This window comes from Periplaneta americana, chromosome 14 (genome assembly GCF_040183065.1).
Source record: "Periplaneta americana isolate PAMFEO1 chromosome 14, P.americana_PAMFEO1_priV1, whole genome shotgun sequence".
In the NCBI taxonomy this organism is placed as follows: Eukaryota; Metazoa; Arthropoda; class Insecta; order Blattodea; family Blattidae; genus Periplaneta; species Periplaneta americana.
The window spans coordinates 113,815,913-113,834,330 of record NC_091130.1 but is presented as its reverse complement, the minus strand read 5'-3'; the positions used below and the strand labels follow the sequence as shown (position 1 = coordinate 113,834,330).

General features: G+C 35.1%; 1 protein-coding gene across 2 annotated transcripts in view; it reads left to right on the top strand.

The window, feature by feature from the left end:
* The window catches only part of LOC138713683 (transcription factor SOX-10-like), a 251,456-nt gene that overhangs the window by 211,755 nt on the left and 21,283 nt on the right, over window positions 1–18,418 (top strand). For both annotated transcript variants that reach the window (XM_069845966.1, XM_069845964.1), the window contains exons 4-6: window positions 412–499; window positions 3,050–3,216; window positions 17,973–18,116. In XM_069845966.1, coding sequence (XP_069702067.1) covers window positions 412–499; window positions 3,050–3,216; window positions 17,973–18,116 — 399 coding nt within the window. The remainder of the gene's footprint in view (window positions 1–411; window positions 500–3,049; window positions 3,217–17,972; window positions 18,117–18,418) is intronic.

The window sequence follows — 18,418 nt, the reverse complement described above, 5'->3', positions numbered from 1 at the left end:
TATTTGTATTTCGGTGTGAAGTAGAGAAGGCCTGAGAGCCTTAACTCCGCCAGATTAAATAAAAAATGAAATAATAAGTAAATATATTATTGCTATTAATTTTCGAATCCTCGTGGTCATCTTAATTAAGGTCGGACGATTAATTTTTCTTTAAATCTCTTTCTTCCTTACACTATTTGTTAACTTGTTACGTGTAGTTTTGTAACTTTTATAAAATAGGCCCTTGAGTCTTCTGTCTTCTCCGAGGTAAAAGGAACGTGTTCAAGTTCACAGCACCTTCTTTTGTTGTCGAGATCAAGAAAACTTTGAAACTTCACCTTTCTTCCTCCTTTGCTCCTCAATTTAATGTACGTCTTTACCTTAGGATCGTCCTGGTATCTGTTGCTGTTTCAAATAACGATTATTTTACAGAATACTGAGCGAGGAGGAGAAGCAGCCATTCATAGAAGAGGCGGAAAGACTGCGTAGTGCCCACAAGAAGGATCACCCTGACTACAAGGTGCGTGATGCCACACAGTTCACTTCTTTCTAATATGATAATGAATTACTGTATACAGAGTGGAAGGGAACCTGTTACATTAATTAACAGAAGTAATATATCAAGTCAATGCGAACAAGTTTTGTCAAATAAGTCTTTTGATACATCCAATAGTTTTGAGAATACGAAATGTAACGTGTTGTAATGTTGGTTGAGGTCAATTCTCCGCAGTGGGGGTGAGTAATCATCCACTTCGCAAGAATTGCGAGAGGAGAATGTAAACAAAAACGTTTCATCGGATACGTTTCGATCAAATTACTGTGCATTCGTAACACTTAACAAATGACTTAACATTATTGTAAACTTAATGTATTTACTAAATTAATTAATTTTTAATTTCTCCAGAGATAATGACTTAAGAAGCTAGGTGCAGCTTACAGCAGTAAAATGTTTGGAAATATTCAGCATCTTATACGATTAATTTTTTTTTTATTCAAAATGTGGCAGTTTACTGTGCAGTGATGAAGCATTTCCCTCATAACTCATAAACTTGTTAACTTTTTCATATTCTCTCTCTTTTATTTTATTGCTGAAACTCATGTTTACAATGTCATGCTCTTTCAACTACATTCCGTAATAAATATTTTTTTTTTATTTTTGTGTTAGAAGAAAATAATGATATTTGACCATTTTCAAATGAATTTATTTTTTATCAATCTATGAAAAGTAGAGAAGTGATCTTGCATCATTGTAGATGTGACATGCATAAATATACACAAAAAATTTCATCACAGAATATTGGATAGTTTTTTAGTTATGTGGGAAACGCTCATTACTGCACAGTAAACTGAATTTTGAAAAAAAAAATGTAAATAATTTCTCTTGAATCGTAAAAATATATTTTTTTTTCATATAGCAGAAGAACAGTGTTTTACACATGCTAATTTTCATTATTGTACAAGATACAGTAATAGAGGAAAAAATGTTGAATATTTCCAAAATGTTACTGCTGTAAGCTGTACCTAACCCCTTAAATTAAGATTGAGTTACAGAATGTGTATTCGTAATAATGTTATTTGAGTTTATATCAAATGTAAAGGAATCATTAATGCAAATAGTTTTGATTTATAAGAATGCACATTATTTACTATTTTGTACGTAAAAATAAAAAAAAATTCAACAGATACTGTGAATGTTAAATAAGTTTCATGGTATTAAATTTAGAGTTAAGTGGTTATAGCGTAATAAAGAATGTTAAAACCAAACAATTTGTATAATTAGTTGATTCAGTACTTTATGTTTTGATCTACAGTAATATGATTGAAACATATCTGACTAGACGTTTTTGTTTTCATTCTCCTCTCGCAAGTCTTGCGGAATGGATGATTCCAGTTACTCACCTCCACTGCGGAGAAATTTGACAAAAGTTGTTTGCATTGACGTCATCTCTTACCTTTGTGAATTAATGTAATGGGTTCCCTTCCACCCTGTATTCAAATCTTTCGAAAGTGGCACTACACTAAATTGATTTGTCTCCTTGTATCTCTGAGATTACATTAATTTCATAACAATATAGACCTATCTACATTATATATATATATATATATATATATATATATATATATATATATATATATATATATATATATATATTCTATTTTATGTTTAGGGAAAATATAATTATGATTTTTGAAACTTCCACAATTTTAATCCAAAATTTGTTAAATTTAAACTATGTAAACAGGCCTACAATAATATTATCTTTACAAAATTAGGTGCCATTATGGCTAATAGTTTTCAAATTAGATTTTTTAAATATATTTTATATTGACGTCACTAAAAAAGATTCTTGCGTCAAAATTTTCAAAATTTTAAATTCATATTTGCTCAAAAGCTTGAAAATAGTCATAGGAATGAAAATTAATTAGCTTTTTGAGCTTAGTCTAAATACAGAGTCATAATAAATATTCAAATTTCATGAATTTATCATTACAGCATATTTTAATCTAAGTGCAATATGAATAAGTCCCGAAGGAACTTAATGTTAATATTTCATACAAATGCTAATTAAATTTTATTCATCAGCATTTAATGGACCTCTGTGAGAAGTTTCAGACCAATCTGACAATAACTGTTGTCCAAGGAGATTTTTTAGTTCAATAAACTGCCTAAAATTTTAAAGTCGAAAAAACAGCATTGAAAAAAAAAAAACAAACAAACAAACAAAAATTTCTCTCAACTCACTCACGCACCGTATATTTCACCACATTTTATTATATGGCTAGATCATTTAAAGAAGTCCCAAATACGAGTATAATTACGAACATAAAAATAAATGAGTGGATTTTCTGCATTTTTCAGTATTATTTCACCAATGTGTTCCCTTAACAGTTTGTAGGCCAAAGCATTGGAAAAAATATGAAATTGAAGCATTATTGAGAGAATACTATTTTGAACAACAAAGGAAGAACTTAGTAAAATAAAAACATTACGAAAAGTACAAGGGAATACAAATATTAATAGCTTATTTTATACGATAAAATGCAGTACAAACATGTCTGTTGTTGGCAGTATCAACCTCGACGGCGCAAACCGCCAAAATCGGCGACAGGATTGCAGCCGCAAGGATCAGCGCCAACTTCTATATTACCAGATAGCGGAGAGCTGCCTGGTACTTCCGGTGTCAGTTCCTCAACTTCATCAGTTGGACCAGATCCCACGCCTCCTCGATGCCATCGGTAAGCCAAGACAGAACACGAATGCACCTTGTAACTATTTGGGGACGGGCTGTCACAAAATAACAGCTTCTCTTGTCTGTCGTGACGCGTTTCTTTGAGTTGCTGTACCCACCGGTGTGGCTTAGGCGCCGATCCGAGGTTGTTCTCGGGCGTGAATTCGATTCCTCGGCCTCATCTCGCCAAATGCCATTTCGTTATCAGCAATTCCATAGACGCTAAATTACCTGGTAGCTGCTACAGCGTCTTTGAATAACAAACTGAAAAAAGCTTTAAAAAAGTTACTGTAGCCATACAGTTTTGTCATGTAAAGGTAAGCGTTCACTACATCGTATCGCACTCATCGGACGAATCGCACGGATCAGAAAAAGATTATCTTTGCTGTAATTGTTATGTAACCGCGTTCACTACATCGTACCGCACGCATCGGCTCTCGGTAAATCCGTCCACGTTCCTCGGATGAGCAACTTTTCCGATGCGTGCGATCATGGCCTTCTTTAATAAATCAATTTTAATTGCTCGACAGTTACTATTATATTGTGCCATGTTCAGTGTCGCGCCAAAATGGCAGATGAAAAGTTTATTTCGCTTGTAGAAAATTGCGAAGAATTATATAATTTGAGGCATTCCCATTCAAGTCGTTTCTTACATATATATTATGTAACCAATATCTCTCTCGTTTCTTCCTCTTCAATTAAGACGCATGAAACAATTACAAATTCTTATTCGCTAACACTCATAATTAATAGACCTAACCTCAAACTCTTCTGTTTTCAGCAATGTCAGTATCGTACGACGTCATGTTTTAAACAGCTGATATGGAATCCGATGAGGTGGAGCCGTTACAGTGAACGCACTGAACTTAAAATATCCGTTGCGTGCGATTCGTACGAGGAGTGCGATACGATGTAGTGAACGCTTACCTTTAGATCTCATTTGAAATTAGGTATGTAAAATTTCATACTAGTATTCCATATGCTGGTTTGAAAATTAGTCTCTCTTTCTCACTCAAAAATATTTTAGATTGCATATCGTGAGGTTTAAATTTTTTTAAGTACGGTACGAATTTATTTTCCGGAAATTGAAATTGTGCATTTTTCTTAAGTGTACCAGCAAAAACAAAATATACAACGTGATTCATATAGTACCTAACCCAGATAATTTTACGTTGATTCATAGATATATAGGAATATATTATAACCTTTAATATACTGGGTGCCTACACCGAAATGCCCTAATTTTATAATATTATCCGACTACTCTCAAAACAAAAACACTTCTGTATGCTGATGACACAGTTATATATAGTGTTAAATTCAGTCCTCAATATGCTGTCTCTGAGGTTCAAAACCACGTACTTCTATTAGAGGAATTGCTTAAAGAATGGCGTATTTCTTTAAATCCAAAAAAATGTCAGTCAATAATTTTGCCCAAGTGTTTAAAAAGACCTCGTGATAAAATAAAAATATGTAATCAAGAAATTCAATATAGTGACCATGTAAAATATCTTGGAATTACTCTTGATAACAAGTTTTTATGGCACAAGCACATAAAATCTGTAACAACTAAGAAATCTCTTAGAATATCTCATCTTTATCCTCTGTTCAAATCTCCTGTTCTCAGTCTAAGAAGAAAAGTTATGCTCTACAAAATGCTGATTTTACCGATCCTAACTTACATTGCCTCAGCTTGGTGTTATATTCCAAAAACAGTGTTACAACCTCTTCAAATTGTTCAAAATAAAGTGCTCCGAGTAATACATACTTCAGACTGGTACACAACTAATGCACAGATACACTTTGATTTGGACATGGCATTTCTGAAAGACTTATTACGTGAACAAGCGAAGAAGTTTTATAACAGTGCAAATTCTAGTAAAAATCTATTTACCAAGCGTCTTGGCCAATACAATGCAAACTTCTACAAGAAACCAGAACACCAAAATCTTTTTTAAGTGAATAACATGCACTTTTCCACAACCTCCGACTTCCTAACATCTACATTAATGTCTCCGTGTCTAATTGTAATCACAGCTGCACTTAAACAATACTTGTGCATTATTATTTGAATTTTACGCTAATTATGAAAAGGCAGGAACAGATTTGTTTCGATAATTTATCAATAAATTGCTGAACGTGAAAAAAATCTATATCCAATATCACCGATGTCTACTTTTAATTGCATTTCAAAGTGTGGTGCTAGGACATTACAAACAATAGCACTGCATTTCGTTCTGTGAAGTTTAAAATTTTTGGTGGCTTTACTGTCAACAAAACAGAATTCACATAACTCGCAAAGGTGATCTGTTATTTTAAATGAAAAATGTTCAGCGATGAAAAGTTCAGCTTTCGCTTCAGCAAGTTTTGTTTCATTATTGACAGGATTTAATGGTATTGTAATGGTGAGTTAAAGAGTTCTGAAGTTTTTTTTAGGCGTATTAAGTTATTATTATTTCTGTTTTTCCAAGTCACACAATTTTGCAGGTAACTGGACTTTACAAAATTTAGAGTAACATCTAGAATCGTCCCCTTCTACACGAGTTTGCCATTTTTTCAAAGCGTTGGTTCTTAAGCCATTCAGAACGAAATTTTTGTGTATATTATAATTTTCCCATTTTCACTGCAATGCTAGCACAAAATTCTTTACACGCTTACGATTCTGAAACGCCTAATTCACGCAATACCGTACTCCATCAAACACAAAAATACACAACCTAAATTTCTCTAAACCTTTCGCACTACCCTAGGTCATATATACCCCAGATAGGTCGGCTTTGACGTTAACAACTTTTGTCAGGTTTACTACGCTGCCATCTAGTTGTTACATAAGGAGTCACGTCATAATTCCCATTTTAATTGCATTAGCGACTGTACTGCCATCTCATGTTCGCTTACGGCAGACGGGTGGCGATCCTGGCGGTTGTTCTCTTCAAAGTGCAAACGATTTTAACATAGCGATGACCTAGACTATCTGTTACATATATGATTAGGGCACTATTATACAAAAAACAACAGACGAGACACAGAGCGACAGAGGCAAGGCCAACGAGCACAGAATGCATAGAGTAGACATGAACAGCTTGAAGGTGAAGCCGATTTTGTGGACAGTCGCCATTATTATACTACAAAAACATTGGGCTCCCGGTTAGCACATGGCAGTTGATTGTGATGTTGCATCGTTGTTTTAATTAATAGATGAACTAATTTCAATATGCCTACATGTGCTGCGTATGGCTGCACAAACAGGTTTTCAAAAAAAAAAATTCTGGAATAACTTTTCACAGGTAAATATGCATGTGTGAAATGTACTTATTACCGGTAGATAATGAATGATTTAGCCTAGGTTAGTCGGTTAGATTCGTATTGTTCACGTATTAGTTTGATTAAGAGAAAGGATTAGTGTATTGATATTATTGTAATTAATTTTTATAATCACTGAATCAGACTTACGCTTTGCAGACTTAGCATTTACGAGCGAAGCTAACCTAACAACCCAAGTTGGAAGTTTGTGTCGCGTGCTATAGAAAATGGGTGTACCTAGGTTTCTCTTGAACCGAATGCACGTATTCGTTTGATGAAGTAAAAGAAATAGTGTATTAATGTTATTGTAATTAATTTTTATAATCACGAAATCAGACATGCTTTGCAGACTTAGCATTTACGAGCGAAGCTAACCTAACAACCCATGTTGGAAGTTTGTGTCGCGTGCTATAGAAAATGGGTGTACCGAGGTTTCTCTTCAACCGAATGCACGTATTCGTTTGATGAAGAAAAAGAAATAGTGTATTAATATTGTTGTAATTAATTTTTATAATCACGAAATCAGACTTATGCTTTGCAGACTTAGTAGCTTCATTAACTCGGTCGTAATCTTGACCCACTTGGTAATAAAACTTCACTTTTGTTCGCCGTTATAATCTAATTATATACTATAAACGAAGAGGCTATCAAATATTATATGGTTAAGGGCATTCCACTTTTTCTCTAAACAAAATCGGGACATCTGTACGAAATACTGGCAAAAGGAAGAGAATGATAATTTGTGTTAAGAAGCAAGCTGCATTATTAAATCGAAGCAAATGGATCAACCTATAAAAGTAATTAGTTATAGGCTAGCATTTTCATTGAACTAGTACCAAAATAAGGTCAAAGTGTTATCTTCCTTTTTTTTCATTATTGTTTGTTTAACCTTCCAGAGTACCTATTAATACCATACTGCAATTTGAAGAGCTGTCAATTTAAATATGTATAGCCTATATGTGATTTATCGATGACAGTTTTGCAATTTTTGCTAAAAATATGTGCCTAGCGATTCTGTATTACGAAACAAACAAGAAAGTGTGAGTCCTCCAGGAAATTAGCGACATATGGAATTCCTATTATCATAAGATCTTCTATAACGTAATAGCTATTTTGCAATTTTTTGGTAGCAACAACATGGCGTCAGGTCCATCAAACCGGCTTCACTCCGTCCAATGGTATTAAGATGCTAGTGTCTACTCTATGTATTCTGTGCTCGTTGGGCAAGGCACCCGACTCAGTCTTTTCAAGAATCAACTAACCAGTGTTGCCACTGGCCGTAAATAAAATGTACCAGATTGTACAGATTTTTTCTATAATGTACAAAATTTGTATCAGCAAAATTTTCTCGTGAAGACATCTGTACAAATTACAAATACATAAAGAAGATCATGACCATATTACATAGACAAGAAAGACTGCGAAAATAAGGAATATAATATGTATCTGCAAATATGTTTCATTTTAAAAAATAAAATCAGAAACATTAAAAAAACTCAAAAACTTTATTTTAATCTTGTAATATTGATGAAAACTATTGCTGAACAATACACAATTATTGGAATAGATTGGTAATCATACCAACGTTGCCAAAGTTGGTAAAATATTTAGGACACTAGAATAACAAAGTCATAAATAGTGTTTAGGCCTATATATTGCGACAAATACCATATTGCGAATTGCAGCAAAAAAAAAGTAACTAGCTATAGTGAAAAATTTAATACAATACACAATTACAAATGAAGGGTTCAGAGCCATATTGGGGGGAGCGCCATTTATTAAAAACGGAGAAAGCAAGGATTAAAGTTAAGTGAATGCCATAGTTTAATGAAGATTGACATATCATTTACTTGTGTATACTTTATATTACTTGCCATATGTTTTCATTGAATTATGGTAATAACTTCATTTTAATCCTTGTTTTCTACGGTTTTAGTAAATGGCGCTTGGCCTACTACGGTTCTGAACCCATTAAATGACATATATAATAATGCGTTACATTGAGACAGCTGCTAATAATTGGGCGGTTGTAAAAAAATTACAAAACGTGCTAATAAAGACATCTCTTTCAATTTCAAACATGCTTACAACACTACGTATCTTAGTTTAAAGTTCTGAATATTTGTTCTACGTCTAATCTTCAATGGAGATATTTACAATGTAACATGAATATTCAGTACGCATTCTGATAGACAAGTAAATATGGTTACGAAACGTGTTCATTTTGAAAATTTTATAACTTGCTATGTTTAAAAAAGAAAAAAAAATGACACAATTACCCTTTAATTATAAAGAGAAAATGCATTGTTGTGGTCATTTTTTACATTTGCATCATAATAATCAATCCAGTCCTGCTTTTTGTAGCAGTGACAGTTATCGGAGTAATGTATGCCAACAATGGCCAAATGGGTCAAGAGGTGAATGAAAGAAAATAAAACTTCAATAGCCTACCAGTTTCTAATTATTTATATTCTCTGTTAATGTGTTGACCATAAAGTGAGCTGCAAATCAGATTGTCGGCTGCCGATAATAATCAGAACGTTGGTACAATACTACCAACTTGGTAGTAATCATAATAATTACTGTTTTCAACTTGATTAAAGTCAGTTATAATAATATCTGTTTTCATACTAAAAAGTAGAAGAAAGTACAGATTGTATCAAATAATTAAAAATTGTACCAAAAAAGTAGTTGTATGTACATACCAGAGTACAGATCACTTAAAATTGTACCAGATCCGTACAATTGTACCAAAAGTGGCAACACTGCAACCATAGGCGAGGAGAGAACAGTTTCCTTGGGGAGGGGTGCAAAGCAAAACCATAGAATCCCCATATAACGGGTTATGGGGGACATCATTTACCTCCTCCCCCCGTTATAGCTTGGCCGTGGTACAGTATATCGGAATATGATCATTTCATAAACGTATTTTCAAGGGCATGTTTCTTACAATGTTACATCCATATCCGCGATGTTTCGGACCGAGTTGTATAGGGCTTGAACTGTAGGTCTACTACAAATTATAATAAGGCATAACTTAAAACAATCTCCCTCTTTTTTCCCCTCTCTCGTACAGAAACACATGCATGCATCAATAAAACTACGTAACAGTGCCAACAGAAACTTTCTTATATGAAGCTTACCTTCCTGAAGATATCATATGAAATGTAAACTCTAATTATTTTATTTAATCTCGTGTTTAAGTTTACACATTATACTGGGATCACTTTTCTTTTTTTCTGCATTGTTGTGCAGTACGTTATTCATATTTCTATAAGTGGTGGCCTGAACACCTGCAGACTTCTAACACATGAGTACAGGCTGTTACAAAAGAAGCATTACAGTGCTTTCATTCCTCAAATGAGGTTTAGAAATTCTTATATTTTCAGAAATTTAAAATAAATATTATAGTCCAGACACATGATCTGAAGATTCATCAATTTAAGCACAGAAACTTAATCATAAACAAAAGCAAAAACGATTTTTTGAATTCAATATCTTCTAACGTTAATAGAAAAAGAGTTCAGACAAATGTGGGAGCCATGCCTCCCCATGTTGTTGTTGTTGTCACTTATTTTCGGACGTCCTATCGCCCCTCACGACGCGAGGTCAACGTCCTTGTTAACCTATAGTATTTATCTTGCTGATTCCGATAACACAAATTATTAATGGTACAACTCTTATAACTTCATTTTACATCTGCGAATGTGTCGAATAAGTGCTTTCAATATGAGCAAATTTGAGGAAGCAATTAAATTTGAAATCGAACAGGGATCTTGCCCCTGTATAGGAAACACTTCCGATAGGAATCTCTGTATTTGCAGAGAGATACGTTCACATCCAAGCAAAACATGATTTAGGTCGCCCCACTGACCGCAGCTACATCTAGCGGAATCCGTGAACCGAATCTTATATAAAGTTATGCGTCCACTACATCGTATCGCATTCATCGGACGAATCGCAAAAAGACAATCTTTGCTGTAATTGTTATGTCACCGCGTTCACTACATCGTATCGCACGCATCGCCTCTCGGCAAATCCGTCCACGTTTCTCGGATGAGAAACTTTTCCGATGCGTGCGATCATGGCCTTCTTTAATAAATCAATTTAATTGCTCAACTGTTACTATTATGTTGTGCCATGTTCAGTGTCGCGCCAAAATGGCAGACGGAAAACTTATTTCGCTTGTAGAAAATTGCGAAGAATTATATAATTTGAGGCGTTCCCATTACAGTAATCAAGTCGTTTCTTACATATATATTATGTAACCAATATTTCTTTTGTTTCTTGCTATTCAATTAAGACGCATGAAGCAATTACAAATTCTTATTCGCTAACAGTCATAATTAATAGACCTAACCTCAACTCCTCTGTTTCAGCAATGTCAATGTCGTAAGACGTCATGTTTTAAACAGCTAATAGGGGAATCCGATGAGGCGATGAGGTGGACCCGTTACAGTGAACGCACTGCACTTAAAATATCTGTTGCGTGCGATTCGTACGAGGAGTGCGATACGATGTAGTGAACGCTTACCTTAACTCTGCCTATGACTGCAACTAACCAAGAAACACCAACGCGACAATAAGTGTTGCCAACAGTTGTTGCTCCGTTAAATTTATTTGTCCATTGTTGCGTCAATGAGCATATTTCAACTGCAGAAACCACTGTAATGCAGAAGGAAAATTCAATGCAGTTTATTTCCACCTTTAGACAAAAATCTCTAGATTTATCTCTGAATAATGTCTAGAATAGCAACATAACGCAAATACGATTTTTTGTCGCTATTCGACCTCAAAAACAAACTTAGCGACAAAGTCACTAAGTTGGCGTCATTGGTATAGTCGCGACGCTGTTATTCCCGGCGTGACTCCTCCTCTTTGCTTACGTCTTAGGAAGTCAAGGCTCTATAAAGTCTAGGTTAGGTAGTATCGTTCGCCATTTTTGTTCTTTCGTTGCCGAGCTACCATACGAGGAATCTATTTACCACACCGTTAAACATTATCATGTCGTAGCTCCTATGATAATAAATCAAACGCACTGTAATTCAGCAAATAATTGAGCGGCAAATAACGTCTTCGTGTGCTTTCTGCGAACGCCAACGAAAGAGCCAAAATGGCGGGCGATTATATTAAGTATTTATCGAGCTTTAAGAAATGAATAACGTCTTCCTCAGCGAATCACAAGACGCACACGTTTAAATGTAGCCGACCTACAACGCGATTGGCTGCCGGAAATTAGAGCGACGGGACTATAGTGGCACACACGAGGTCGCTTTGGCAGTTAATGAAATTCATTTTACATCGATTTTTGTCATAACCCGAAAGGCATTTGTAAAAATGTGATGAAAATTGATCTGTTCTTGTTCTTAATAGTAGATGAATATTTATAAATCGTGAAGTAAAATAGAATAATGGTAAACAAAATTAAAAGTAAAATAAATCCATGGCGCTACAGCCCTGAAGGGCCCAGTCCGACCAGGCTGCTGGCCTCACGTTCACATGCCTAAGCAGAGGTGGACGATCGTTCAACCAGAATGGAGGTATCGTGTGGTTAGCACGATGATCCCCCAGTAAACGCAATTAACCTGCGTAATTAATTAAAAACACTCTTCCCTCAGCAGTATCCGAGCTCTGAACTTGGCAGTCTGCGAGTAAGCACGGTGGCACAGAGCTATCGGAGTGCTTGCGATGGATTGTCGTACTGTATCGTGTTTGTTTAAATAATGACTCTTCTTAGTCATTAATTTGCTCTTATTTTCACTTCAATTTTGTGTGTGTTTTTTTTTTTGCATTAATTGTGAAATACCTTCCTCTAATGCATATATGGGCACAATTTTCGGTTACGTGAGGCACTCGATTTGAAATAATTTGTTTAATATAGTCCCGTCGCTCTTATTTCCGGCAGCCAATCACGTTGCAAGTCGGCTACATTTAAACATGTGCGTCTTGTAATTCGCTGTTGATTTCGTTATGGACTTCCTAAGGCTCTATAGATACTGGGTATAATCGTCCGCCATTTTCGTTCTTTCCTTGCCGTTTGCAGCAAGCTGACGAGAATTTACAACAGTACAAATTTTAATTCCGCGCTCTTTTAGGTGTATTTGTTTAAAATAATAATAATAATAATAATAATAATAATAATAATAATAATAATAATAATAATAGAATCAAGGGTAACAATCGACTTAGAGCATTGCAGCTGGATAGTCTGGTAATTAAACATTCAACAAACAGTACAACATTTGATCCACATACATTAACATTATAGTCAACAATTGATTTCGTTAGGTATACAAAAGCTATCTCAGCATTCACTTAACTATTTATTTTAAAGTTTCTCACATTAAATATTATAACAAGAACGTAATCGACAGATTGAATTTTTTTCCGGCAGCGAGTGACACAAAGCGCGGGGCCTGGGGTGACCGCCCCACTTGCCCCGCCGAAAAGGGCCGGCCTTTCTATGAGAATCCACAGTTCTAACAGACCTAAGTTGTTACTCTGCAAACTGAGGTCCGCGCATATGTTACTCCCAGTAACTGGGAAACTAGTACGGTACAGATTTCGAATAAGAATCACTTTTAAAAGTAATTCTTTCTAAACATTTCTCTCGCTTTGACTCCCATCTAAAGTTAAAAATAGAAAAACTTTTGAAGGTGCCAGTGTCTATTTTGAACATGACACTTCGAAGTTAGTAATTTTTTTCTCCCGTCCCAAAAAACATTTTGATTTCGAATTTTTTCTATGCTTTCCTTAGATATTTATCTATGAAACCTAAAATTTACAATGCGATTATCATAGGTGCTACGACGTGATAATGTTTAACGGTGCGGAAAATAGCGTCGTCTGCTAACCGCAACTGGCAATGAAAGAACTAAAATGGCGAACGATTATATGTACCTACTCTTTATAGAACCTACTCTTACTAGGATGTAAGCAAAGAGGCGGAGCCACGCCGGAAATAACAGCGACGTGACTATAGGAGAGGAAACTGCAGAGTAGGATGGGAAATATAAACTGCTGTGACCTGCGTCACCTTATCGTAATCGCTAAGGCGGTCAGTGGCGAATTATTATGAAAGCGCTTGGTTAACGTGAGAGACTCGAAAACGTTTATTCAATTTGGCAAATTAATTCGGCAGCTTTAATCATAAACCTCTTTACTATTTCTCCATCATTGAATTGATTTAAATCACAGGCGAGAAATTGCGTAACTAGCCAATAATATTCCATCACGTTGTATACGTTTTTCTTGAATATTCTGGCGTTTCTCAAGATTACTTAATAGATTTGCACGTTCCCGACCTAAAATAATTTCAGAAAATCATATTTCGTTTTCTATGCACATTTGATATTTTTTTATAAATTTATTTTGGAAATAATACGTACAAACAACATTTAATTCCTCGAACCTTTTAATGCAGCGTGTTTAAGGTACAATGTCGTATTTAGTATACTATGCAAATGTTAAGATCATACATTTTCTTCGGAATAGTACGAAAAATAACATTTAATTTGTTTTACTTTCTAATTCAGCATGTTCTTTATGACATAAGGAGTAATGTCGTTGTATATTAAATTTATTAATGCCTAATAGGATTTTCGAGCATAACATACATCGTATGTTCTCCCCTTCAAAACAGCAAAAAAAAAAAAAAAACCTCTTCCTCTCATTTCTCATGAAATAATCGTGTTCTAACTCGTACACACTGCTTTGATTGATAATGCCATTATTCCACCACTGATATTGGTTATGAAACTGATATAAAACCTGCCCACGCCTAGGAGCTACGTGAGGGAGGACCGGGGACTGTGAAAATGATGACACTCAGAGCGATAAGCTCTGTGAAGGTCAGTGAGGCACGAATTCTCAAGTGAGGCACGATGCCCATATCTGCTCTAATGCTACCTGTATTCAAATAATACCTACTGGGTTCAAAATTGCGTTGTTAAATCATGGCGTGAATCATGCTCTGTAAGAAGCTTCAAGAGTCAGGCCATTTTTTTGTTTCTGGGACCGTATATTCCGTTTTTTTAATTGATACTTTTTAAATGTTTAGTTTCTTTATGACATTAGATTAAATGAACTTTATTTATTTATTTTTGTTCGTTATTTAACGACGCTCTATGAACTACTAGGTTACTTAGTGTCGATGGTATTTTGGGAGATGAACATAGGCGGAGAGAGAACCGTTTCCTTGGGGGTGGGGGGGGGCAAAGCAAAACAACAGAATCCCGATATAACGAGATTATGGGGGACATCATTTATCTCCTCCTCCGTTAAAGCTTGACCTTGGTACAGTATATCGGAATATCATCATTTAGTAAAGGTATTGTAAAATGAAGTAAAATTGTAACAAAATATACAGACAATTTTACTTTTCTTTCCTCTTGTACAGAGGAGGGACCCAAAGGCTTGCACTGCAGCCTGAGACTTATTGTGCTTACCACTCTTATTCTGTGAATAATTCGGTAGCCGAACGGCCACGCTCTTGTACAAATACAGCACGGTACAACTTAACTTGGGCTCTTGTATGGATATGTGAATTAATGATGGTGAAATGAGTCCGAGGTCCAACACCGAAAATTACCCAGCAATTCTGCTTCAATTGGTTGAAAGAAAACCCCAACCAAGTAACTTGTCACAACCAGGATTTGAAACTGGGCCAGCTCGTTTCATGAATAGACGTGCTAACCATTACTCCACAGCCGTGGACCAATGTTACATTTACTTTATCTGTTTATTTAAAAAAGCAAGATATCATATGAAATGTAAATTCTAATTATTTTTAGATGCTAACATTACTAAAGGTAATGTTTATTCCTTTGCAGGCGATACCGTTGTCATATTTACTGGATGCTGCTGGGAACATGTTTTAAAAGGCTAATATTGGATTAAATTCAATTAAAAAATGTTAGATTTTAATCTGCTAGCACTCAACATAGATAAAACAACTTTCATTCCCTTTTCTTTAAATAAAACAGACCTTCCTACAGTGGAAAACAACTATAATTTAAAAATTCATAGCAATAATTGTACAAATATCTGTAATAATTGCAATTGTCCTAAACTACGCCCATCAACCCACGTGAAACATTTAGGTACCTTCATCGATCAAAACTTAAAATGGAATTTTCATATTAACTACTTATGTCTTAAATTACGTTAAACTCTATACAAATTTGTTCAACTGCGTCGCTTTATACCAGTAAAACAGTTGAGAACAACATTTTTAGTCCTAGTTCAGTCTATAATACAGTATGGAATTATAGGATGGGGTGGATTATCACAGAGTACCATTCGCCCATTAATATTACTACATAAAAGAATTATTAAAATATGTTTAAGAAGAAAACTTGATCATCCAACTCATCTCATATATAAAGAATTTAATATTTTTAAATATCAAGCAAATTTATATGTATACTATTTCGAATCACTACCATAAATACCAAGCTAAATTTATATCATCCGATCATGGCCACAACACAAGAGGATACAATATTTCGCTCCCCCTCATTGAACAAAAATGTAAGACTGAAGCAGGTCTAAGGCACAGTTCTAATTACGGTCCAAAATTGTATAATGATTTTATAAAGAGGAATCCTAAACTAAAATTATTAAACAATACATTATTCAAAAAGCAAGTGCTTGAACTGTTTTTAAAATTATAATCATGTAAATTCTTATTCTTTCTTTATTTTTTTTTCTGTCACTTTAACAATGTTGTATTATTAACCTACTGGGTGTTCATTTCAAAGTGTGTCATGACGTCACTGTTGATGAGTAAGCGATTTGAAGCGAGTTTCAGCTTTTGTGTCAGAGAAGTTGCCTATTAATCAAGGCTTTCAATCTGAACTTGAGAACGTGTACGGTATAACTTGAACGTCGTAGCAACAGATGGCGGTCTGTATGGTCTGTGTGCTACCATAACCTCTTTCGAAATGTGCTTTGCGCGGCCAAGTCGTACGCAGGGTATTTATCATCGGTTGCGTACAAGCAACATTCCAAAATACAAATCAAATCCTTCGTGTCCAAGTAATCGTCTTAACCCTCTCCCCATATCCCGACAGTAAGAAAAAACTCACCTCAGTACATGTTCGAAACAGTTCACATTCCTGCCACTACCTGCGTTACCGTACGTATCGGTAAGTACTCTTCTGAATGAACGCCGTACTTGCTAGGCAACTTCTCTAGCAGATAAGTAATACACCTCTGCGGAAGTGTAGGAAGATTGAATTCTCTAGGCTCATCGACTAGCCACGTGACGGCATACAGCGAGCCATGACACACTTTGAACTGAACACCCAGTAGTATGTTCATGTATAGGCTATGGTACGTTTTGTTTGTTTGTTTTTGTTTTTCTCTTATTCTTTTTAAACTTTATGTGTAATTACATTTAACAATTTTAATCAGATTATTATTATTATTATTATTATTATTATTATTATTATTATTATTTTATTTATTATTATTTTTTCTTCTATCCAGTTTTCATTATTGGCCACACCCGATATTGTTATTATTATTATTATTATTATTATTATTATTATTATTATTATTATTATTATTATTACTATTATTATTTTATTTATTATTATTTTTTCTTCTATCCAGTTTTCATTATTGGCCATACCCGACCTCAAGCATCTTGCTTTTCGGGTGTGACGTAGTTACGTTATATTTATACAATAATTTGTAATATGTAGACTATTTGACTATGAGATTTGTAATCAATTTCGAATTTTTAAGAATATTCATATACGAGTATTACAGTAGTATTGTAAAATCTTTGTTATTGTATGTATTGTATTGTTTAAATATTCTTCTCACTTAGATTGAATAAAATGAAATGAAATTATTTTATTTAATCTCGTCTTTAAGTTTACACATTATACCGGGATCGCTTTTTTTTTTTTGCATTGTTATGCAGTATGTTATTCATATTCTCCAAGTGCCTGCTTGAACACCTGCAGGGTTCTAAGACATCAGTACAGGCTATTACAAAAGAAACATTAGAGTGCTTCCATTCCTCAAATGAGATATAGAAATTCTTATATATTCAGAAATTTAAAATAAATGTGACATTAATTCGTCACTTTAAGCACAGAATTTTCTACGTTAATAGGAAAAAAAAAAAAGAGTTCGGCCAAGTTTGGGGGGGGGCAGTGCCCCCTCATGCCCCTCCATAACTCCGCCTATGGAGATGAAGCCGAGGATTCGCCATAGATTACCTGAAATTCGCTTTACGGTTTGGGAAAACCTAGGGAAAAGCCCAACCAGGTAATCAGCCCAAGCGGGAATCGAACCCGCGCCCGAGCGCAACTCTGGATCGGCAGGCAAGGGTCTTTAGCCTACTGAGCTACACCGGTGACTTTCTTCTTTATTAGTAAACTTAAAGATAGGAGAATAATCGTACCATATGCACAGAATGATGATTTGCCGTGTAATGTGTTGCAGCATGAAACTCTGCCTGCCCGACTCCCCGCCGGGCCCGGACTGCAGTTTCGCCAAGCTGTACACCGAGAGAGACGTGGCCGAACCCGCGGGCCGACATGCGGCCAGCACTGAAGACTTGACTGCCGCTCACAAGGCTTATTCCTGGTATTAATTAACTCTGATGATGAGGGAAACTTCACTGACACATTTACTTAGAAGCTGAGCGAGGTTTTACCCCAATTACTTTTATAGAACCTACTAATAAAAACTAAAACGCGGCTTCTACTGAAACTTTTACTAGTTTCTACTAGGATAAATTATCATCATCATCATCATCATCATCATCTTCTTCTTCTTCTTCTGCCTGACAAGTGTTAGGCCACAAGGCCTGTTACGGTCTCTCATAAAATTATCACGCCATCTCTTAGCAGGACGACCCACAGATCTTTGGCCATGTGGTACATACT